Below are 26070 nucleotides of genomic sequence, written 5' to 3' on the forward strand. Positions count from 1 at the left end.
TAAAGGTTGATTTGAGGCTGTTTGCTACCACGCAAAATCTCCTTTGTCTTGAACCTGGCTAGTAAAGTCACCACAGTCTGAGAGGACTATAGGAGGCTTTCTCATTAGAGGGAGATGACTGGACGTGCTTTAACCCTGAGGGTGACCACACCTCAAGCAAGGGGAGAAATTGAAAGGTGGTACCTTCATAGCAACCTCAGCCAGTGTGGAAATCGAACCAGCACTGTTGACATGGCTCTGCATTGCAAACCAGCCTTCTAGCCAACAGAGCTAACCAACTCGTAGAATCTATCTAGTAATTTGTGGGGGACAATTCATCTTTGTAGAGTATTAGTGGAAGAGACACTTGTTAGATAACATGAAAGTAATAAATGCAATGACATCTGATTAGGCATACCATTTGGGCCTCAGGATGCTGGAACAGATACATCTTCTACCTCTGAACATGAGTAGAACTTGCTTTCCCCACTCTCAGACTGTGTGTGGTGTCGACAGAGGATGGAACCAATGTGACATCAAACTTAATGTCTTCAGAACATATAAAATAGATTTGTTTGGAAGGAAATCTATAAGAGGTCAAGAGGGGCTACTATCCTTTTCAGGTAGTTAAATATAGTAATACTATTTTAGGCATTATTAGGCATTTTGTTTATCTTCTGGAAGTGAACCTCATTTATTATAAAGAAAAGTGTGATTATATGTAAATAATATAAACCCTGCCCCTTCTTAATATTTTGACTAAAATCATATATTAACCTTCTAAATTCTTGGAAATCTCTCCTCATAATATATAATCCAGTTTTCATTCTGGTAAATCCAAAGTGCATTCCTAGCATTACAATCCTAAAGTGTGATATTGCACTGTTTCTAGATTTCCATCATTTAAAGCTGTTCTATTATTATAGGTTCAAAATAGATGAAGTCACATTTCAACCTTGAAACCTATTTGTCAGTTTTGCTTGTTCCCATTTGTAAAGGGCAAATGCACCTCATGTCCTTGGATATTGGCATCTCACACATGCCAACCTCTTCAAATCATCACGGTACGTATCTGAGACAAACAGCACGGAAACAGATCCTTGGATCTAACCAGTCCATGATGAACCTAATCCCAAACAACATTTGCAATATGTTTCTGCACTCTAATACTGTTCTTTGGAGTGCACTAGCGACTGTCATTGGAATGCAGCTGCAAGGATACTTACTGTGTAAAGACAAACATCTGCTCATAGATTACTTCAGGCTATATCTCATGTCTGCTTGCTTGCTCTCTTACTGCTTGTACACTCAGCACCTACCTGGTTTCTCAGTGTCTCTGCCTTTCCATCATTTCAGTGCTTTTCCGCCTCAATCAGAACTAACAGGCACATGGTATTTCTGCCTTGAACTGTCTTTTAATGGAGTGTTATGGACTAGGCCAGACCACTCAAAACATTCTCGAGTAGGCAACCCAGACCATAACTTTGCAATTTGTTTCAGTAAATGTACAGTGAGAATTACCCAGAGTAAGTTAGCCAGGTTGACTACTAGGTTTTAAAACAGACAGAAATTTATTCACAAAATTACACAATGAAACACAAAGAACAGAATAAAGATGACCTACAGAACTCAGTTTATTCAAAGTAGACTTAATTATGCTGTACCAAATATGCACAACAGTCCCAATAAGCAAACCCCCTTAAACAGTACAAATGGAACAGATGCTTACAGGTTGAAGTTAGAAGGGCAGAGAGAGACAGAGAGAGAGAGAGAGAGAGAGTCTGTTTCCACACAGCTAAACTCTTAATTAGTTCTGGTCTGAACTGCTCAGCTAGAGAGCTGACCACTCCCCTTTTATTATACAGGTCACTTCTAAAACATGACCACTTTAGCCTGAAGTTTCATCTGTTTACATATAAACAAAAAGGCCTCTCAATACCTTTTAATCTCTGTACCAAACCAGTCTAATCAGAACCAGGAGCAGTTTATGACCCCCCTGTAAAAAACTAAGAACACAGTATCCGTGAGAAAAATAACAGCTTTAAAGAAAGAAAAGGGGCCAGCTTTGTGACAGGAGCAACAAAGCCAGGAAACTTTTGTGAGCAGTCACCAGTCAAGAATGGTGGTGGATTGGGGTTTGGGTAGCCATGTTGCTATATGGAACAATGCTAAACCAATCACATGCCTGCATGTGCAGATAACACTGTGTGTGCTTCAAACAAATGACCATGCTTCGAAGTTGAAGGTGTATAGTCCTCGGTCCAGGTTAAAGGAGATACTCTTTACTTGGGGGGGTCCTGGCACAGTAAGATAAAGGCAGCCTCCATCATCAGACCAGAAGGTTGGGCATGATTATCTACTACTTGGGGCAGTCACGATTGGGATACCCTTCTCTGAGCCAGTAAGAAGTTGAATACCAAGCATCCCACTACTTGTCTTGGCTTTTTCTGCCCTTTCATTGGCTATTTTCTTTTGAAATGAAAGAAAGGGAGAAATGAATGATGAGAGATGAAAATGGGTAGTGCAGAAGTCATGTTGGTTCAGGTGAGGGAAAGGCGGTGAGATGTCTGGAGTGAGCAAGTAGGCAGTGCAGAGGACATGCAGGGTTAGTAGTGGGGGAGGAGTTAAGTGGGTAAAAGCAAGCAAGGGAGCTCATTACAGGCAACAAGGAGAGAGCTAGAGCATTGAACCTGAGTGAGACGCATGTGCAATTGCAGTAGAGAACTAATGAGTGTGAGACAGCAGAGAGGAGATCACTTTCACATTGACCTTCCTCCTGAATTGCTGGCATTCCTGTAGACACTGGATTGACCAGGGTGGCAAGGTCTGGTGTCATGGCCTCTTCCTTCAGTCCTGTGGGAAGATTACATCCCTCTTCTACGTCATCCAGTTCAGCTGGACCTCCAGGTCCCTGTCTGCAAAGCAGAGCACCAACTGACCCATTTCAGACATGCCGAGGGTACCGTACAGGGCAGCTCCGGACTGATGGTGCTGGTCTGGGTGGACCATGATGTTTGAAAGTTGGCACCAATGTCAGGGATGCTTGATAGAGGTGAGTTCTTCTGGCTGTAGTGAGTGGTACAATCGGCCCAGCTTTGGATGGAAGGGGCATTGTATGGGATGTGGCAGGACATGAATGAGGTGAGCTCAAATTGATTGTGTGAGAAACTTACCAGACCTCACATAAAGAAACTGTACACGAAAATATGATTCAACCCAAGTTTCATACAGAGCCCTCCAGGATTCTCCTTGAAGATTAATCTGCTGAACACTGCTGAAAACAATGCAGGAGAAATGTCATAAGGACATTAAAGAAATTTGTGGTGGTATCTTCCCAGCCCTGAAAAAAGCATGGGCAATGGTGACCTGGGTGAGAAAAAGCCATGTCCAATTTTCCTTCCAAGATTTTAACAGTGAGACGAACCATGCTGGTGAGTGGCAAGTGATACGCATTAACTTCCTTTATTATCTAATCTCATCTCATATATATACTGTTTGCCATTTTAGCAGGCACTGGAGTGGCAATTCCCAACAGGAAAATTAAGCAAGTATCTGGCAACTCCAGCTGGCCATTTGTTCCTCCAGCCCTCCATCTTTGCCAGCAGTTCTGAACATCTCAGGTTACACTCTTGGACAGTGAATGCCTGTATCCTTCATCCTCAGGCACACACCAACCTCATCACATTCTCATGGCACATCTCCAACTCACTTTTAGCACAGTTATCCCTTCGATACTGCCCTTTGGAGCACACCAACATCTTTCATTGCAATGCTGCTGTCAGGCCACTTTCTGAACTGGGCCAGGAACCCATCTTGGGCATCAGAACAGGGTATATACCAGAATTCTTGACTTGCTGTCTCGCTTCTCACTCATTGTGCTCACTCGGGATACTCACTGCATCCCTGCCTTGAAATGAAAAATAGCTGCATCATACTCAGAGTGGTCTCAGCACTTTTTTTTTTGTCAGAGAGCACAGGCCATACTTCTGATTGGTATGAAGTCTTTGATGGCATAGCTTGGCAACAAAACCAGGGATTCCTTGTTGTGGTATTCCTGGGCGGGTAAGGGGGTGGTGGGGAGGGGTGTGACTCCAGGTGATGGTGTCAGCAGTCAGGCACTCCCAGTCTTGAGGTACCCCAGCAGGGACCAGCCTTGTGGAAGGCCAACGGGGACTCCAGACCTTGAGATGAAGTCCAGTATGTCTCCCTGCTTTAGAAAGATTTTATTTATTTGTTTTTCTAATTTAAAACTCAGATTTTGTACCTAGATATCTTTGTACTTAAGGTGGTGCTGGAAATGGCAAATTTTCACTGTCCTCATGTACCCCTGATTTGATTACATATGACAATAATTCTAATTCTAACCTACCACACTTGTATTTGTACAATTTGCCTTGAGCTAAATACACCAAAATTAGGTCTTTTTGTCAAAAGTCCATGAACAGTCATTCCCTGGCCCGCCTAGTCCGATCCTCCATGTCCCACTTTATCGAAAGTATAACTAATGGATCCAACCATAGCAGGGATTGTCAGCATTGCCATCATGGTATATTGAAGGTGCAGAGAAATCGAGGTGGAACAAATGCGCCAATAAGCCTAGGACAAAAAACAACTTCCTGCAACTGCTGACACACTCTCCACATGGAGATGCTGCAGCTGAAGCCCCACTCGGGATGACGAGGAGGTACGGGAGGCCCATAGGCTGTTGTCCTCAATGCCATTTCCTCCAGACAAGTGCCACTGCAGACTGGGACCTTGTCAGAGAGTGGCATCATCTGCTGGAGCAGTACTTGTGAACTAGGATGGAAGAGAGGGCAGCGATGGGTAGCCATCCTCTTCTATTGGCCATTAATTTGGCTTCTTCAAAAGATCCACTATTTGCCTTTATGGGATCTCTCAATCTTCAGCCCATACATGTATCAAGGCTGTTATCAAAGCCATTTGTACAACATCTCAATGCCACATTTCTCTTCCCCGTGACGAGGTCGGCACTGCAGCCCTGGCAGTAGACTTTGGCAAAGTAACTGGCTTCCCCCAGGTGCAGGGCTCTATAGACTCTACTCAGGTTGCATTGAGAATGCCACATTGTAATGCAGCAGACTTCAAGTGAAATGGACTCCATTCAGTCAATGTGCAAGTCATCTGTAATCATTAGTAGCATATCTTAGCAGTGTGTGCCCTGGGATTCACCATGATGCCCCCTTCCTTGAGAATGCTCATTTTCCTGCTTCATTTCAAGGGCTGAGTGTGTTACAAGGCTAGCTGCTGCTGGGAGACAAGAACTACCCTCAAGGCCGATGACTCTGTCATTGCAACCCCCCCAAATAAGGGAGTGTATTTGTCCATGTGCGTGTACACATATTTTTGGACTTATTGACACCAAGTTCCAAAAGATGTAGGTCAGGTGATGTTACTGTAAATTTGTTGCTTCGTGGATATATGGCCTCTGTTTATTCCCAGAAATAACTGGAGTTACGTTTTTATTTTTGTTTTTTCTTCACTTTGCCTGTTGTCCAATGACAATTTAATGTTATCAATCAGTTGAAGGCTCATCAATATGTAATATTCCACCATTGAACAATGACAGGCTGTTATGCTGTGCTGGGTGTTAGGGAAAGAGTAGCATTCCATTTAGACAGGCTTCTAACATGATATGATGATAAGGGTGGGTTGCCTCTGCAGTTTAATTCTTATAGTATAATTACTATGACAGTTGATCAGACAGGTGATAAATAGGCAAAACAGTTGTGAGATTCTATTTCTATTGAGGCATCACTGTACCACTTAGTGCTCTCACGCAGGAAAAAAAAGCTTCTGTGTGCTGTGTGAGGCCTATTCTGTCAGGGCTTGAATGATGCTTAGCTGGTCTTTAAATTTAGTGGTGTGGCTTGAATCCCTAGACATTCCTGGCAGTGGTGAGTAATTCTACCACTGGGGAGCACACCATAAAATGAGAACAGCACCGTAGGGGAATGGTGCATACATGTTCAGGTGAGCAGTGTAGAGTAATGTGTCAGATAACTCACTGGAGTTCATGGAGAGAAACATCAAACACTGTGAAAATGACACTTGGCTTTTGGTAAAATTCAGCCGTGCAATTTTTTTTTGTCATTTTCTTTGAAAGTTTTGCCTTGTCCAAGTTAAATATATGGAAAATGGCAAAATAAGGCTGGCACCTCAGTATATCCAACTGGATAGTGAATATTCTTCCTTTAGGGAAAGGTAGGAAGGCTGTGCAACACAACAAGTGATGTCTTGATTGACTACTGGGTGGAACATAGAGTAGGTCATGTGATTAAATCACCAGGCATCCACTTAACCATAGTTGGCAACCCAAGGTCCATATGGTACACCTGCTAATATGTTGGGAGTTAGATGATGCAGTGAAAAGGGAGTTATTGACTTTTTGGGGAGGGTCATAAGATTGTTGTGGTGCAGAAAGAGGCCATTTGGCTCATCATGCATGCACTGGTTCTATAACCTAGTGCTAATCTCCTGACTTTTCCCCATACACTTGCCAATATTTTCAACCAAATCTTCATCCAGTCTTGAATGCCTCAGTTGAACCTGCCTCCTCCACATTGGCAAGCAGTGCATTTCCATGCCCTAACTACTTGCTGAGTAAAAATATTTTCTCACAATACCCTTGCTTCTTTCATACATCCCTCTAAACCTGTCTTTATTCTTCCTTTTACAATGAAGAACAGCTTCTGACCATCTACTTTGTCCAACCTGTTCATGATTTTGAAAACCTCAACGAAATCTCCTCTCAGCCTGATTCTCCCCAAGCAGAAGAGTTCCAATTTCTTCAATGGATCCCCAAAACTGAAATTTCTCTTTTAGGGAGCCATTCTTGTAAATTGCTTCTGCAAATCTTGAGTTGGTTAAAAACAGGATAAGGAACATTAAAAAGGAAGCATTTGATATGTTAGTTAATTTAAGAGTTTAAGTGGCCTAGAAAAAGTGTCATTGACATAAAATCAAGCATAACAAAGTTAAAGTGGAGGACAGCAGAATTTTATATAAGGGTTATAGTTCCAGAACAAATGATTAAAGCAGAGAACATATAAACTATTGAGTATGCAGGTAATTAGCTCTTGGAAAGGGGACTAAAGAAATGGGAAACAGGGCAGATATGGGATGAAGAGGACTGCAACATTGACTGCGGCTGAATTGCCTGCTAGTACTGCATTCTCATTGGTGAACACAAATCACTGACTGGAAAAGCAAGTTGGTCACAGGAATATATTTGAGCCTCAAGCAACCATGCTGTTAGTTGGATCTCAAAAAACAGCAAGACAATGGCAATTCTTTAGGGTGTTAGCATTGACAAATATATTAAATATAATAAAACTGTTAGCCATTGACTAAAAATTTACTTCAGCCATAATTTTACCATATTAAGAAGTAGAAATTGTCAGACTGTACACATAACAGTGGGAGATTTATTTTGACAGAAATGATACAAACTATACTCAGAATTATATTTATAACCTTAGAATGATTTTCTTATTCTCACTTACAAATTTTTTCTCAGGATCAAAAACAATTATTTTCACAGTCATCACCAGTTATCAGTTCTTGTGACAACATGAAGCTGTGCTTCAGGTAACTGACACTGTAGCTATTTGATACCCTGTGAATTAGGTTCTCGGTTTAGCACTTGCAAAAATAATTTTGTGATTGCAAAACATTTCTTCTGTTTAAGAGTGCAGTGGAACCACCATTTAAAACAAAACAATAAGTGCTGGAGAAATTCAGTATGCCCGGCAGTATCTGTGGGGAGAAAAAGGGTTAACGTTTTTGAGTCCAATATGCATAATTTTGTAATCAAAATGTGATGTTTTCTCTCAACAGATTGTGCCAGAACTCCTGAGTTTCTCCTGCTTTTCTTTTCAGTTCAGATCTCCAGCATCTGCAGAGTTTTGCTTTTATTGTATTTAACTAAAATCACTTTAATTCCCATCCTAGCTGTCCACAGGACGGAATGTTCTATAAGATATTTAAACTACATGTTTTCTTTTTTTCTTTACATTGATTCTTCATATTGACTCCACATAACTCTGTATTTCTAACATTGATCTATTTATCATTGTGTTAATTAATAAGTTCTGAAAAGAATAGAAAAATAGCCTTTTCAAAGGTGCAACTCAATGTCAAATGAAAGAAATAGAAATTCTTAACATTTTTGAGTGATAAGATTTTCTCTAATTTCATTTAGAGTGGCAAGCTAATGCATATTCCAATCAATAGCATGTTTCATTGTGCCTAAAGGATAGAGTAGGTCTGGAGAAGACAGAAAGGTACTAAATAATGTAAGTATGACAAATCACAAGGGAAAAAAAAACGATGTGTATTAAAGCAAATGATACTAGACTCAGGTAAAGTGCAGGAATATGCACACCACACTTATACACTTCTGCTTAGGTACAAAGGAGTTGATGTTTCATCAGAACTATGTTGTTTAATCTGAGAAAATATCAGCATTCAATTTGGTCTGAGGATCACGGTTGTTAGACCAACCCCACAATAAGAATGTTTTTCATCTGCTTTATGACTGTGGCAAAATTCTTTCCAAAATAAATTAAAAATTTTCAGTTATTTGAAATGTTTCACAGCAGAATTGGCCACAGGAATCAAATAACTGACAAAAATAATACATTTTCAATCATCCAGCAAATTCATACTTTAGACTTATGGAAAACCAAATCATAAAAATAATTCCTGTTGAGAAAAGCCATTGGCAATTTTAATTAATCATTTCAAAGCAATTTCAATGTGCAATTTTGTAGTATTCAATTTTTTTACAAAATGATTCTAGGATTATTGCATCCTACTTGGCACAATAGAATGTTTACTGAAGAGATGTGCATTTTTTAAAATGTTAGCATCCCACTGAATGTTTTTTATGCTTGGCTAATGAGAAAAAAAATACAATGAGCATGAAAATCAGCAACAGGTATTACTCTGAGGTTGCACCAGTTGAGTCAGACAAACAAAAATTCAAAGGTCAAATATTTTAGGCGCGCATACACAATTTGTTGTGCTGGATCACAAAACGTACATTTGGTATAAATAGTATTTTTGTCCTTTCATTTGCAGATTCTATGGAGCTTTCTCACAGTAACAGTCATGTGATCACTCCACCTCTATCTCCAACTTTGGGCAACAGAGGAAGTGTAATCAACCAAGGACCGATGGCTATTAGGTCTCAGAATGGCAGCTCTGCATTACCTGTCCACACGCACTGTCACCCGTACCCAGACTCCCTCTACCAGACGTTGCCCCAGCCCGATCAAGCCTACTATGGCACTAGCTCCAATTATCAAGCCATGTTCAGGAATCAGACACATGCTTCTCCTGCAGTGTATCACCATAGAGCGGATCCCAGTCGTTTCACCACTTTCAATGAGCAAGCAGTTTCAAGGGACTACTTCAACAGTAGCTGTGCTGTGTCACCCTATAACACCAGAGCTCCATCTAATTTTGGGTCATCTTCAAATCCGCAGGAAGCACACAACATGCAGTTGCTGAATGGAGGCACTTTTAACTTTTTGGGAAATTCAGTTGCCTGTCAAGGAGCGTCATTTCCTTCCACTGGCTCCAATGGTAACTACTAACTGTTAAATCAATAGCATCCACTGGGGATACAGCTAGATTCCTTCTTTCAATGGGAACCTCTGATTGGGAATGCATGTAAAAATACATTTGAGCTCAGATACCCAAATGGAAAAATTAACAACTGTGGAGCACAGATTTCTGGGCATTCACCATTTTCAATCTTTTTACAAAGAACTAAGGCACCAGAAACTAAAACTTAGATTTATATTTCACATTTTGGTCATAGAGTCATTGAAATGTACAGCATGGAAACAGACACTGATCCTAGATTAATCTTGTCCCATTTGCCATCATTTGGCTCATATCCCTCTAAATCCTTCCTATTCATATACCCATCCAATGTTGCAGTTGTAGCAGTCTCCATCACTTCCCCTGGCAGCTCATTCCATACACGCACTACCCTCTGTGTGAAAAAGTTGCTCCTTAGGTCCCTTATAAATCTTTCCCCTCTGACCTTAAAATTATATTGTCTGCTTTTGGATTCTCCTACCCTGGGTAAAACACCTTCACTATTCATCCTATCCATGCCCCTCATGTTTTTATAAACCTCTATAAAGTCACTCTTCAGCCTCCGACACTCTAGGGAAAACAGCCCCAGCCTCTTCCTCGAGCTCAAACCCTCTAACCCTGGCAACATCCTTGTAAATCTTTTCTGAACCCTCTCAATTTTAACATTATCTTTCCTATAGGCGGGAGACCAGAATTGAACACAGTATTCCAAACGTTTTTTGGAATATAGGGAGTAATTTGTAACATTTCCTCCATTAGTTTTAAATTTGTTACAGTCCCAAATTTTGTAAATACTCCAAGAGCAGAGAAAATGGTTATTTAAATAGTAACACAGGAACAGAAGTAAGCCATTGTATCCTCAAGTCTACACAGCCATTCAATAAGATTATGGCTGATCTATGACCTAATTCCATATGCCTCCCTTAAGCCCATATTCCTTGATACCCTTGCTCAATAAAAATTGTGTATTTCAGATTTAAATTTAACAACTGAATTAACATTGACCACTATTTGAGAAAGAAAGTTCCAAACCACCACTACTCTTTGCATGTAGAAATGCTTTCTAACATCTCTCCTGAGTAGCCTGGCCCTAATTCTTAGACTATGCCGCCTAGTTCTAGAATCTTCAACCAGTGGAAATTAATTATCTTTATCTACCCTGTGTTTCACTGTTAATATCCCTTGACCTTATAAACTCTAGAGAATAAAGGCCTAATCTGTCTAATCTCTCCTCATAACTTAACCCTTGAAATCCAGGTAATCAATCGATATTGAATTCCCTCCTGTGCCCAGACATTCTTCCTAAGGAGTGGTGCCCAGATCTGCTCACAGTTTCTATGTGGGTCTAGTTAGGGTTTTGTATAATGGAAGCATAGCATCTGCATCCCTGCACTCCAGCAGTTTAGTGATGAAGGCCAAGATTCGATTTTTGGCTATTTTCTGCACCTGTTCATGGAATTTTAAAGAGCTATGCATCTGAATCTCAAATCGTGCTAAACATTCATTCCTTTTAACTTTGTGCCTTCCAAAAAAAACCGTGATTCACACTTTTTCTGTCCGAAATGGATAACCTCAAACATATTTTAAAATCCATCTATCTGTGTCAGTAATTTGCCTTCAATTCTGTGGGCTTCCACCTTAGCTAGAAGTCTCTTATGTGGGACTTTATCAAAAGCTTTTGGAATTCCATGTAAACAGCATCCATTGACTAACCTCTGTCCAACACCTTTGTCAGCTCTTCAGAAAATTGATGTTGGTCAGGCATGACCTACGCTTCACGAATCCATGCTGACTCTCCCTGATTTAACTGAATTTTTTTGAAGTAATCAGTTACTCTATCCTTGATTATAGATGCCAATATCTTGCTCACCCAGATGTCAGGCTAATTCGTCTGTAATTCCCCCTGGTTTCTCTCTGTCAATCTTCTTAACAAGTGGACTGACATAATTTTTGTAGTGAAATGATAAATTTCCCTCATTTTTAATTGTGAACCGAGCTTTTCTTTCATTTTGAGATATAAGTGACATTGGCTAGGCTCGCATTTATAGTGCATCCCTAGTTGCCCTTGAGAATGTGTTGGTCAGCTGCCTTCTTGGAAATGCTGCAATCCATTTGGTGTAGGTACATCCAAAATGCCATCAGGGAAGGAACATATTACTGCTAGTAAGTTTGCTGATTCTGGTCCAAGTGCAGGGAATTCAGATCAATCCATTAATTGATTTGTACATTTTTAAAAGCCAACCTGGTCAAATGGAGAAGATTTCATGCCCCTTGTGGGAAACGCTGGAAGTAGAATACCAATTTGGACACCCATGCCCTTAACAGGAACATCCATTGAGTCAGCTATAGATTCTGATTCTGGTTATTGGCGTTTACTGATCGGAAAAGGTGGGGAGAAGGGCATTTGTCCCAGTCTGGGCAGATCCTTCTTTGTCCCCTTCGTAAGTAGGACAAACTGTCAGTCAAAAATATGTCATCTGTCAGTCAGGAACTGAGCTAATTATCCAGACCTAGACCCTCAAATGGACACTGTTGCAATCTCATTCCCTGAGCTGCTACTTAATGCAGGAACAGAGGCAGCATCTTTTGCAGCACTCATTTGTTGCACTTATTGATAAGGAAGGACAATTCTGGCTGCAGATCTTTTTCATAGCCCTAGGAGCTTGGTATGACAGCAATAGGTTCAAAAACAGTTCCCTGACTGGTACCAGAAATTGGTTGCTCAAGCTTGCCTACTGAATAATAGGTGGCCTGATGTTTTATTCACAGAATCTCAGAATCCCTACTGTGTGAGAACAGGTCATTTGGCCCATTGAGTCCACACTGACCCTCTGAAGAGCATTCCATCCAGACCCATCCCCCTACCCTATCCCGGTAACCCTGCCTTTCTCATGACTAATCCACCAAGCCAGCAGACCCCTTGACAGTATGGGCAATTTATCATGGCCAATCCACCTAACCTGCACATCTTTGGACTATGCAATGAAACTGGAGCACCTGAAGGAACCCATGCAGATGTGGGGAGAATGTCAAACTCCACACAGCCAGACACCCGAGGGTGGAATTAAGAGGAAATCAAACAGGCTTGAATTGCCTAAGAGCAACTCAACCATGAATCATGGCAAATTTGGTCAATGATATTATGTTAACAATACAGAAAGAAACAGGTGGAAGAAAAGCAGAAATATTGATCTCTGAAAGATGACCAAGATTTAGCATCACTGAATGTAGCACAGATTTTCACCTCACTCACCTAGTGCCCGAGCTGCAGCCAATTTATTGTGGACTCTTGGCCTGAACTTTCAAAAGTTATGGGCAAACAGGGGTCTAGGCATGCATCGAAAATTTGTTTCTGGAGGCTATCACTGCATCCCAATGTTTCCAGAACACAACACAGTCTTCAAAGGGAACAGAGGATCTTGTTTCCAGTTAGCAGTTCATTAGTTTCCTTGAGGAGCTTGTCGATGAGGCAGGGGCAGCCAGTCAGTTTGTTATTTCACTTATTTGTTCTTTTATCTTCCAGAGATTCAGTTATGTACTGTTTAAAACAAAGCAAATGAGCATGCAAATCTTCTGCTATAGTTACTGTGAATAGGGGGAGGGTATAAAATAAAAACTGGTCCATATCCTGTCATGCAACAAGTCTTGGTCACCCTGTCATCCACGTTTTGCTGACTTCACATTTAAAATTCTTCTCTTCATGTTCCCATTTCTACATCTTGCTCACCACCCCCCCTCCCCCCCCTTCCCCTCCCAACTAGCTGGACATGTTGAAATCCAAATAATGTAATGTCAGTTGATGCGCAACTATCTGTTTAAAGTGGAGAGTTGCAATTTTATTGAAAAGTAGAAACTTTTTTTTTGCCACCAAGAGTTTTGCAGCCATAGATGGGAAATTCTGTAATCAGGGAGGTCCCTGCCCTCTGAATTCCTGCCTACTCTTTAGTTGGTCAAGCAGTGTCAGCTCCCATAATGGCTGCTGTCTGCCTCTGACTCCTCCACTTGGGCATCTCCCACTTCCCTACAGAACTCAGCAGGGTATATATTATATGGTAGGGTACAATTTTAACATACAGAGAAACCTCAATTATCCGAACGAGATGGGCGGGCACTATTTTGTTTGGATAATTAATTATTTGGATAATCGATTTTAGTTTGAACAGAGGAAGCCATACTAATCTAACGCTGTGCTCTACTGGAGAATTTGTCTCAAATCTATAATTGTAATGAGTCTTCCATTTAAACAAACTAATGTTTGCAGTCTGCAAATTGCAGGTTAAAATGAGAAAAACTAAACCCGTACCATGAAATCCCTACAGTAAACATGGTCCTGAATAGTTTCTATAGTTGCAAGACTATTTCCAGCATCAGTTTCCGGGAACTCAGTCTCATGATAGAAAGTCAGAAGCCCCGCCTCACGCATGCGTTTATGTTCTTAGCCTTTTTGATAAATGAACAGCCAAGTAAAGTGACTGGAACACTGTAAAACATTTATTTTTGAAAAGGGCTGTGTAACAACCCTTACCTAAAAAAAATCCAGTCGCTGATGCTTGAACTGCTTGTGTTTCTTTGTAATCCGAATACAGTATACTTACCTCTTTGATGGGGGACCTTGAAACCTTGTTCAGATAATCCGATATCCAGATAATTGAGATTTGGATAATCGAGGTTCCCCTGTAGAGGGTCTTTCACTTAAAATGGAGATGAAAATTTTACTCTCTGAGAGTTGTTACTCTTTGGAATCTTTTCTTCTGAAAAGCAGGAGAGGCTGGATCAAAGGTTAACTTAGATGTTTGAACTGCAAGGAAGCTGATTGTTATTTGGGCAGAAAGGAGAGTGGAGTTAAGGCCAAAATTAAATCAGTCATGATCTTATTTAATATCAGAGGAGACTTGATGGAATAACTAGTCTATTCCTACTTCTATTTCATATATTCTTATTAGCAAAGTGCACTGTTGGGCCCAGAAATTATCTGGGCACTTGATTTAAAACCCAGAATTGAAAATCAAGTTCATAGGGTCAAGTTTTATTCGATGTGTTTTCTTTTTCATTTGCAGGTTACTATAGTCACAACAACTACCCAGAATCCCACAGATTGGGGCCCATGATTGACCAACATGTATCTGTTATTAGTAGTGTAAGCAGCATTCGATCGGTAGCTGGTTACAATGACATCCATGATCCGCTCAACATTCTGGATGACAATGGAAGAAAACAGGCAGGATCATACTATGCAGATTCTTCATCATTAGTTTGTCGAGCTCCTGTGGGTGAGTTGATGAAATAAGGATCACACCTTAAACTATTTCTATGTTTTAGTTCATAGTGATCACGTATAATTATCTATGTCTACATATTGACCCAAACAATATGGATTGCAAAACTAATTGTTACAGCAAGATTGAACCCATCAGAGCACTCTGGGCTGATCTCACTGGAAAATCAGTCCCTGCTCACCAGTGGGTACAGGAGATATGTATTGAAATCTCTGACCTCCAAACCAATCCTTTGTGTCAGGTTATTTGTTAAAATATATACTTTTCTTCAGAGGGTCAGGCTACTTAGCTCAACTGGGCAACTCTTCCCAGGCCCACTCTGTCTTTGATTCATATGAATTCCTTCAGAATTGCAGAATTGTCACAGCACAGAAAGAGGTAATTCGGCTCACTCTGTCTGAACTGATTCTGGTAACTGGTGCCAATCTCCTGCCTTTTCACCATGTTCCTACACACCATTTTAATCTGAATAAACATCCAATGTCCACTTGACTTCATCAGTTAAGCCCGCCTCCGCTACATTTCCAGGTTTTCTAGACCTTAACTACTGCCTGTGCAAAGAAGTAATTTTTTCACAAAGCCTTTGTTTTGTTTACACATCACTTTAAATCAAAACCCTCTCATTCTTTATTACTTTATGAGCAGGAACAGATTCTATCCATCTACCCTATCCAGACTTCTTCTCTTCAGGGGAACAGTCCCAACTTCTTCAACCTATCCATATATCTGAGCTTTCTCATTCCTAGAAACATTTTTTCTGTAATGTGGGGCTCATAATTGTGCATAATAATGTAATTAAGAATCTAACAAGTATCTTTTTCAAGTTGAACATTTCTCCCTGCTCTTGTACTCCGTGCCTCTGTTAATAAAGCTGAGGACATTGTTTGATTTCTTGCATGTTCTTTCCACTTGTTCTGCCATGTTCAATGATCTGTGCATATGGGTCCCTCTGCTCCTGCACCCCCTTTAGAATTGTGCTTTCTGTTTTATATTGCCTTTCAATGTTCTTTTGACCAACGTACATCACCTCACACTTCTTTGCATTGAACCTCATCTGTCCCCTATTCACAGCTCACTCCACCAACTTATCACATTGTCCTTCTCACAGTTTACTTCTTCCAAGTTTACTACAAACCTTTAAATTGTCCTCTGCACACCAATTTCCAGATCATTAAAAAAAAAGCAAGGCTCTCACTACTGAGTCCATTATATCCATTGACCATTACTCTGTTTCCTGTCACTCAGCCAATTTTTCTTTTGTTTCCACTGGCTCTTTATACGATGACCTACAACTTTTTTCACAAGACTATTGCGTGGCACTGTATCAAATGCTTTTCTGAAGTCCATGTACATCACATCAATAGCATCAAGTCTTTCTATTGCCTCTTCAATTAACTCCAGCAATTTAAGCATGATTTCCCCCTTAGAAAACCATGCTCACTCTTCCTAATCAATCTGCCATTCTCCATATGGATAAAGGTGGTTATGTCTAGCCCACGTTAATGAGCATCAATATAACAAACACACTGCCTGCAGATGTGCAATGGTGCAAAGTCTGATTAACTTCCTTTAAGATCCTGTTATAATATCTTGTGCCAGGGCAGGGTCACATGATCTAAATTGTGCAGCAAGTGCTTATTCCACTGTGAGTACTTATTGGACACTTGCCGACTAGGCACCCAACAAAACGTAATACATGAAACCTTCTTTTTGAATCACCAGGTTAAAACTTCTGAGCACATTCCCCAAACACTATCTAAGCATTAATTTTTGTTAGGGTCAGCAGCATAATCGGCTCCACTGGTGTAGTTAATGTAATTCGTGTGTTTGAATGGTGAAAAACATATGATAGATGCCCTTTACCCAGGTGACTGGCATCAGATGGCTGAACATCATCATACACTTCACTTGTGAACTGACAATGTTACTCAAATGATCCTGGTTCCTATATCTGAGACCTAGTGCTCCAGCAGTGTCACATTTAATTTCCAATAGCGGTCAGAATATCGCAGAGGCAACAGAAGTCCTGCTGTTAGGTCTGAAAGCTTGTGATAAAACTGCTTCGATATATGATGGGTCGGTGGGCCAGATTTAGCTGGCAACAGCCACTTCCATCAAGAATAACAGGCCAGGGGCTAGCAGCTGAACAGCACTATTACAAGTGGTGGCCATTACTGAGGCAGCATCTAGCGAATGATGGTACATTGATGACTGTTTGCCATCGAAGTCAGTATAAATGGGAGTGGAGATGTCAAGGCTAGGTATGCAGATCCTTAGTGAGGTGGGTGAGGTGCCTGGTGAGACAGGGCCATGAGTGCCAGCCATTGCTGTCGAAGGGCTTCTCTCTTGGTCAAAAGTGTCCAAAATGTTCATGTCTTTCCACAACTTACCCGTTAGGCAGGGTCACCTGATCTCTTGTGGCAGCAAGTGATTATTCCACTGTGAGTACTTATTGGACACTTGCCTGAGTCAGCACACCAGAAAAAGTAACACAAAATCTCCTCTTTGAATCACCAGGTTAACATTTCTGAACGCATTCCTCAAAGACTATCTGACCTGAGAATCCTGGCAGTCTTACCATGAAGCAATGGGTTCTGTAAATGTGGGCTTAATGCCTGTGGAGGCAGGAGGAGCTTAAGTGGCATAATTGGCCTCCAAGCAGGAATTGGAACTGCTCCTTTCACTGCTGGAAAACTAGCACCTTCCAATGCCTTCCTGTGCCATTTAGCCAGCCACTTTTAAGATTTGATAAAATTTTGCCCTTCTCTTTTTCCCAGGGTAGGGGAGTCCAAAACTAGGGGCATAAGTTTAAGGTGAGAGTAGAAAGATTTAAACAGGACATGAGGGGCAACTTCTTCATGCAGAAGGTGTTGGAAGTATGCTAAAAGCTGCCAGAGAAAGTGTAGAGGCTGGTACAATTACAATATTTAAAAAAACAACTGGATGGTATATGAATAGGAAGAGTTTATAGGGATATGGGCCAAATGCTGGCAAATGGAATATCTGGGAGAAAGTGAGGACTGCAGATGCTGGAGACCAGAGTTGAAAAGTGTGGTGCTGGAAAAACATAGCAGTCCAGGCAGCATCCGAGGAGCAGGAGAATTGACGTATCAGGTATAAGCCCTTCTTCAGGAATATCTGGTCAGCATGGACGAGTTACACTGAAGGGTTTTTTTTTAGATTACTTACAGTGTGGAAACAGGCCCTTCGGCCCTACAAGTCCACACCGACCCGCCGAAGCATAACCCACCCATTCCTGTACATTTACCCCTTTACCTAACACTACGGGCAATTTAGCATGGCCAATTCACCTGACCTGCACATCTTTGGACTGTGGGAGGAAACCGGAGCACCCGGAGGAAACCCACGCAGACACGGGGAGAATGTGCAAACTCCACACAGTCAGTCGCCCAAGGTGGGAATTGAACCCGGGTCTCTGGCGCTGTGAGGCAGCAGTGCTTTCCGTATAATTCTATGACTCTAATAGATACAGAGTAAAACCACAGTCAGCTGTTAAACTTGTAGAGCAATGAAACCTAGACCCATTGCTACTAGAAGATAAGATGTGGAGGTGCTGGTGTTGGGCTGGGGTGGACAAAGTTAAAATCACACAACACCAGGTTTTAGTCCAACAGGTTTATTTGAAAGCACTAGCTTTTGTAGCACTGCTCTTTCATCAGGTAGCTTTGGAAGAGGATCCTAAGACACAGAATTTATAGCAAGAGATTAGTGACATGTTACTACTGGAAGATAGAGGTTTCTCAATAAAGATCAAAATCTTCCTAAATTACATAACTAGACTTCAAAGTGAAACACAGTCGTCACAATTTTCGATGTTTTCAGTTTACCTGGCTAAATTGCAGTGATCAAAACTGAAGATTTAAGACTGGTGGGAACCCAAATACAGATCAAGGTGTTATTTATTGCTTCTGTCTATAGACATCAGCATTTCTGGAGTTGTTTAGTGACGTACCTGCTGTGATTCCCTGGACTGTCCCTAGCCAAGTTCCAGAATGGCAGGCTGGTGGAAAACTGGCAGAGGTAGATTTGGTTTGATGCTCATAGATCCTCTTTGAGACATATTCCACCACCTCATTCCATAAAAGATGAGAATTTCCACCTTCCTTACAAAATATTAATAGTGTTGTAAAGATGATGCTTATTTAACTGAGCGAGCTAACATGCTAACTATGCTAAGCTTTTAAGTCAAATGTTTGTCTGATTTTACACTCAATGTACAAGATTCTAAAACAGACTATAAATCAATAAATATGTTTCAGGAAATTAAGTTGACATTTTATAATTCAGATACAATCAATGTAAAGATAAAGATATTTATCAATGTTTAATGTCAAACAAAATGAGATCTATTATATTTTGGAGAAGAACAATAAAAGAGAAAGCTTGATTACTTCACCTTTTTTAATTAGATGAATTTGATTCATCCTGCAAATAATAGTCTTATCAGTTGTTGTTATGGGATAGTGGTAGTGAAGCAGAAGGAGAGTGAACAAAAAAGCAGTGAAAAGTGGTAAAAGAAAATTTGGCAAAGGTTGAATAAAAGGGGAGGGTGGGGGAAGCAAGTTGATGGACAGAGCGTTGGCAGATGCCAAAAGAAATCCAGAACAACTATTTTAATTGGTTACTAGGTAATTCTGCTAAACACTAATTTGAAATGGACACAGCATGAGTGTAGTGTAGGCATAGTACTTCAATAGTATCAGGAAAAGCTTTGTAGTTTTGACATTTGATATCACCATAATGAGCCGTGCACTAATTGAGATGAATGAGTTATGTTATTTTGACCTCATTAGGAAAATTGATGGCCTCAAGCTTCCATGCTCAGTATAATGGCAAGTGGATATCTAAGGCACTATCACTTTGTGTTACTGCTCCCTCCATTTCATCATTTTGTTGAACTTATGAACAAAATTTGGTTGTTAGCTGGTGGATTGTGTTTATCCTAACTGTGAAGGCAGTTATTTTTAATTACCATTTTTAGCGTTGTTGTTTTCACTTTAGGAAATAAATAAACCCAAACGCTATTCTCTTGATTCTCTCATTTTGGTCAAAAGTAAATCTATTAAATCACAATTTAATTACCAAATAGACAAAAGACAACATAAATCATTACCTCCACTTACCTTCACTGGCAAAAGTTACAATGTTTTCTCCTGTTTGTACAGCTATTTATCTGCAAACAATTTACATCCAAAAGAAGACAAAGACCTGTGGATGCTGGAAATCTGAAACAAAAACAGAAATTGCAAGAAAAACTCAGCAGGTCTGACAGCATCTGTGCAGAGAAAGCAGAGTTAACATTTTGAGTCTAATGATCTTTCTTCCGAACTATTCTGAAGTGTTCCAGAATTATTCCAGTTCAGAAGAAGGGTCACTGGACCAGAAATGTTAACTCTGCTTTCTCTCCACAGATGCTGCCAGACCTGCTGAATTTTTCCAGCAATTTCTATTTTTGTTATATCCAAAACAACTGGCAGTTTTCAATGATATGCAGGTAGGGTATAGCTCAAGGAAGAAGCAAACCCAGATCCTGATTTTTTCTTGTTACAGCTGTCAGAAAGTCAAGATTTTTCAAATCAATTTGTTGACTGTGGATCAGCCTCAAACTTCCACTGAGAGATGGGTGTTCATTACAAAGATACTTTAATTTTTAGCTTTGTGATTGCAAAGCATCAACCAATCATAGGAAAGCCTTAAGGAAGAGCTGCCTAACCGTAATGACATTGAATTAACATATTGTGGTGGAAGTAAGCACTCCGTCTTCACTTACATGTATTTGTAAGTACAGGAAGTCTTCACTTAATGTCATTCAAGACAGCATCAATTTGCATTAATGTGGATCTAAAATTAATACCCTGCATTAACATTGCGTTAATGCTGTTTCACATTAACATTACCATATGGCTAGGCATTCTTGCAAAACTCCATAATGAGCCAATGAGAAAAAAAAACAAATGCTGTAAATCAGAAACAAAAACCTAGAACTGAGGAAGAGTCACTGAACCTGAAATGTCTCTTCACAGATGCTGTCAGACCTACTGAGCTTTTCCAGAAACTTCTGTTTTTGTTTTTGATTTCCAATATCTGCAGTTCTTTCAGTTATTTTCCATTTAAAGACCACTAGTTAAATGCAAACAACATTGATGGGTGTAGTGCACTTTGTGGCATTTTCTGAACCACATAATGCAGCAGTTATCTCACATTTTGACATTGGATATCTTGAATTGTGGTATTATTTGTTAATTTTACCGATAAAATTCATTCACAATGAACCAAAAAGAGCTAGTGATTAAGAAGTGTTTTCTGCCAAGAAAAGCTGGTGTAAAAAAAGTTAAGCTTCAAATGAAATTAGGTAATATGAAGTTCTCCGAAACAAATGAATATTGAGTTTATATTGCCAGAGTTATTGGTGAAACAGAGAACATTTCGGGTCTGGTGACCCTTCCTCAGAACTCGAAATGGACCTGAAACGCTAAGTTTGATTTCACAGATGCCGCCAGCCCTGCTGAACTTTTCCAGCAATTTTTGTTTTTGTTTCTAATTTACAGCATCTGCATTCTATCATTTTTGTTAGTTCTGATATGTTTGCCATTGCTGTCCTATTTCATTATCTTCCCAATTATCATATTATTTTAGCATAGTTTAATTTGTGGGACCTTGGATAGGTAAGAACAGTCCACATTTTGATATGTATTACAGTCCTAAACTCTGACTTCAGTGAAGAATAACATTAGTCATTGAATCTTAACTGAAGTTAATTTAAGGAAACATAAAATTTTCCTCATGTGTAATTATTTTGCGTTGTAAACTCAACTAAGTATAATTTATGTAATAGTCCAGGAACACTTGAGTATTCAAATTATTCATTTACGAAACTTTTGAGAGGAAATATCAAAGAACTTTTGCTAGCTATCATGTCATGACTATCCTCTGATATGTTGCCCAAGTGATGATTTTCCTTGAATCCACACAGGAATTTTAAAGAGATCATCCGACTATAGCACAACAATGGTTTGTTCTGGCCCATCTCCACAAATACATTTTCCAGAAGTGGTTACAAGATAGCAGTAGGAAGCAGAACCTCTGACTTCTTCCCTTCTCCTTAGTTAAATGCACTAAACAAAAAGATAGCTGCCCCAGTAAACCTAGAAACTATTCCTCTTCATTTTGCCTTCTTCGTGTTATGAATGATTTATGATAATACACGTGATTTTAGCTATTGACTCGAAATAATTTACTTTTATAGTTACCTTAATTAACAGCCAAACAATGAGAGCATACCATGCAATTAATTTCACAGGAAAAAAACTCAGTATAGGGTTGTATTTCATGGATGCAATAATGCTAGTTAAGTCGTTTCTCGTTGAAGACAACCTGTATGCAACTTGTAACAAGTTAGCAGTTGTTTCTAATTATCATTGATATGTTTTATTAACACCAAAAACCTTAAAATTTGTATTTTACCTTTCTTTTGTTTTGGTGACTCACTCTCACTTGCCAATTATCATTCTGAAAAATTCCATTATAAACTTATTCCCAAGCCTAGCTCAGATTTTCTGCACCAATAAAAATGAAAGGATGCATAGAAATAAATACTTACTGTCGTTGAATGTTATTAATAAGATATATTCATGAATCTTTAAGTGCCATATTTTATTGTTTGTGACAGTTCTGAAGATCAAATAGATGTAGAGCTATTAATCTTTATAGTTGAAATATTAAGAAAACCAAAAATCAATCTATTGTACTTCCAGTAAACTTGCTTGATGTTCTCCAACTGGTAATTGTCATTTTCTGTAATCAAAATAGTTTTATTCAATATTGTAAATAATGACACTAAGCAAGAATGTTGCTTAAATTTAAGGAAAAAAAGTGTCATAATTGAAAGTGCTCTGTAAACAACTTTTCAAAGAAATTCATAACATTTTCAATCTGTTACTTGCAGTTTAAGGAAAAAATGATTGCATTTGAGAAAGAACTATTTTCTAGGATTTGTGCTACAGTTTGCTCTTGAATTATAGTCTTTATCTTTTATTTTCACAGCTTCACATATGCAAAGTGTGATTTCTTCATCTTCTTCCCAATGCATGTACAGCAACAACTCAAGTCAATATGATTCTCAGGATGCAGTTGATGTACACAGACAGCCTGGAGAGGTGACAAATATGGTATCGTCTCTACCCCCAATCAACACGGTGTTCATGGGGGCCACAGCAGGAGGAACATAGGCTTTGAAGTTTTAGTGAAACTATCAAATATGCAATGTATCTCAAAAACACATTAATGGGATCATCTGAACAATATTCCAGGAGTTTTGCAGCAGCCAGTGAATCCAAGAACCATGTGGATGTCTTAATTGCAAATTTTACTATTTGCCAAACAGAAAATGGCACCAAAAACATGGAAAATACCTATGATAGAGTCTACCAATGTCAAAAATGAAGAATGTTGCTTCAGAGTGATAACTTAATGTTTACTTCTGAGATAAAACATAGGAGATTAAGCAGGTATTAATTTTGAGACAGTCAGATTGTAACATGGAGTTTACAATGATTATTTATAATTATCTGTAATATGCTACAATAATTTTGTGTTTAATAATCAGTTAATGATGCAATGCCACTTGTAACCCGAGATTCATTTGCTATTGTGTATTTGCTATTTATTTTTTGTGGAATTTATTGTTTTTCTCTAAAGTTCATTTATGCCTAGCTGTTTTGTTTCATTGATTTGACTTCTTTTTGCATATTAGTACACAGCAAATCTCAACAAAATAATTTGCCACTGAGGATATTTTCATTGGGGCAGAACCTCCTGCACATGGAGTATCAATGATGCATAGTGTCATGTCAAACAAGAACACTTACAATCTCATTGTTGTTCAGTTCCAAAATTTCCTGGTTTTCCTGAAAATATGTGGAAAGTGCTAGATATTGGAGTGAGCACTGACTAAGCTTGTGACGTTTGGCAAAATAGCTGACTTTAACCATGAGTCCTGACTGCTCAAGATTGGTTATGCATGAGTGACAGGGTTATGATGCATTCAGCAGTGTATACACTGGTAGTATAATGGAAAGGAAATTGTATTTTGCAGATGAGTTATCTTCACAATGCATGTAACATCACCAAATGCATAGCAGTGCCATAACCAGATTCTTCAAGTTACATTCCTTTAGTTGGTCTGGATTGGTGCAAGCGTTCATTCCTTTTCCTGTGTGTTCTTGGAGAGCCTGATGGTTCCCTGTTAAAATATTAGACTGAATATTCTCGGGTGGTGCCTTAACACTGTTTAAAACCTTAATACATTTCCAGGAAAGGAAAGTCCCACTCTTGAGAGCTGCAGCTGTCCAATTTGACTGGCTGGTATCTACGTTGTCAAGTAGCACCAGAATTCAAGAGTGGCCATGGCTAGGACTACAAACATTGCTGAGGAGAAACTCCTTAGTGACCAGACTTAGAGGCAAGCCTGGCTACTCAGTTCAGGAACGATCGGGAAACTTTGGGCAGGATACTCAAACTTTGGAGGCCAAAATGGAATTGCAAAAGGAGGTGGGGTAAAATCTTGACGGAAATACCCCCTATCAACATAAGGTACTGACAATGAAGAAACACCCATCTCACCTTTTCACTTGCAATGGTGAAGTGAGGGCTGCCCTCTTTCATTCTGCTTTCTTCAGTCACATATTATTGTGGCAAGAGGGTAGACCAACATTTAACTGGCCATTAATTGACCAGTTAAGGGCATCAATAAATCTAGAGGTGGGCTAACCGCTACATTTGCCAACCACTGTATTAAGGAGGACAGTTTGGAGATGAACAGGAAGGTTATATGCATTCAACTTCACATGTTTCCTCTTCCTGGACAGCAAATATGCTGGCTGGGCATGTGGAAGCTTTGAAATTCCCGCCATGATCTCCTCTTTTTTACATGCTGGATCAGGGGCTCCAGTGCTGTATTACAAAACCTAGGATCTCTGACCTGCTTCTCTACTGAATGTTCTCATCCCAAGTCCCAAACATCTTCGGTCACAGTACTATCAGCTACTGCAAAGTGAATGCATTTACTCTCCAGGACTGTGGGCTGCCTTTAAGAAGTACTGGCTAACGTGAGCTGGCCATGTACACAATGGGCTTCTTTCTGAATGTGTAACCCGTTGGTAGCACTTCTCTGCACACAAGTAAGTGATCTGAAGTCTACAGGCTGCCTGCATCAGCCCAAATCAGCATGTCGTCATCATACATCAAAATCCTATGCCGGGAAACAAGGCACAACTAATTTTTAATGCACTCAGTTTGATTTTGCTTCCAGCCAGTGTCAAACAATTACCTAGTAGTTACACGATTGCACTTGTCCCTTTTTTTTTGTGATGAGAGATTGTTGCAGTAACTTCTCACACATCCTTAAGCCCAAATTCATCTGTTGTCCCATGGCATCTCAACCCAATGTCCCTTTATTTAGTTTATATCTATTGTCAGAGCTATTGAAATGCCTGACAATTTTTCATTATAAATGCAATGTCCCTGTTATCCTTTGTTTCTGCAGAAGGCCACCTGAGCAGTTAAGGAGTACTGCCTCAGATAGTCACAGCAATATAGTAAAGACAGAATCAATATGTACAAAAATATCAGAAGTGTAAAATGTTATAGATTGTCGAAGCTGAGTGACAAAACTCAATCAAGTGTTTTCTCTGCAGGTTAAAAAAGCTGCTAAGAAAATTGTGTGTTTATTTAGCATCTTTTGTGACATCCAAATTGCTTCACAGCTGTCCCTCAGCCTAATGCGTTCCTAAAAAGAAGTGTACTGAAGAAAAGTGTGCCAAATGACAATAACTTACCCAAAAGAAAACATGTAATAAGGGTAGTTTATGTTATTGATGTGTAATTTTTAAATTAAATGCTTATGTTTACATTTGATGTATTTAGTGTAATTTGTGTATTAATTAAACACAAAAATGAATAAGTAACAAGCAATAATTTATCAACACATAACAAATTCTGAAACTTGGATGACACAGCATGCTGTGACACCTCACATCACCAGTCTGACTGGGACCAAAATCTTACGGCTGTAATTAACCTCAAGTGGTCAAAAAGACACTAGCAGAGATGTGATTTCTAACACGGACAAAGAATACTGAGTCATCACTTCAATTCCTAGCTGCAG

At 39.6% G+C, this 26070-nt stretch overlaps 1 protein-coding gene across 1 annotated transcript in view; it reads left to right on the forward strand.

Annotated features, from left to right (window-relative positions):
- Nucleotides 1–25737, forward strand: part of rfx6 (regulatory factor X, 6) — an 89359-nt gene extending 63622 nt beyond the window's left edge. The window contains exons 17-19 of the mRNA XM_072555793.1: nucleotides 9082–9588; nucleotides 14667–14879; nucleotides 22950–25737. Of these exons, the coding sequence (XP_072411894.1) occupies nucleotides 9082–9588; nucleotides 14667–14879; nucleotides 22950–23134 (905 nt within the window). The 3' untranslated portion in view covers nucleotides 23135–25737. The remainder of the gene's footprint in view (nucleotides 1–9081; nucleotides 9589–14666; nucleotides 14880–22949) is intronic.
- The last annotated feature ends 333 nt before the right edge of the window (nucleotides 25738–26070 follow it).

The sequence above is a fragment of the Chiloscyllium punctatum genome, chromosome 3, assembly GCF_047496795.1.
Source record: "Chiloscyllium punctatum isolate Juve2018m chromosome 3, sChiPun1.3, whole genome shotgun sequence".
NCBI lineage: Eukaryota > Metazoa > Chordata > Chondrichthyes > Orectolobiformes > Hemiscylliidae > Chiloscyllium > Chiloscyllium punctatum.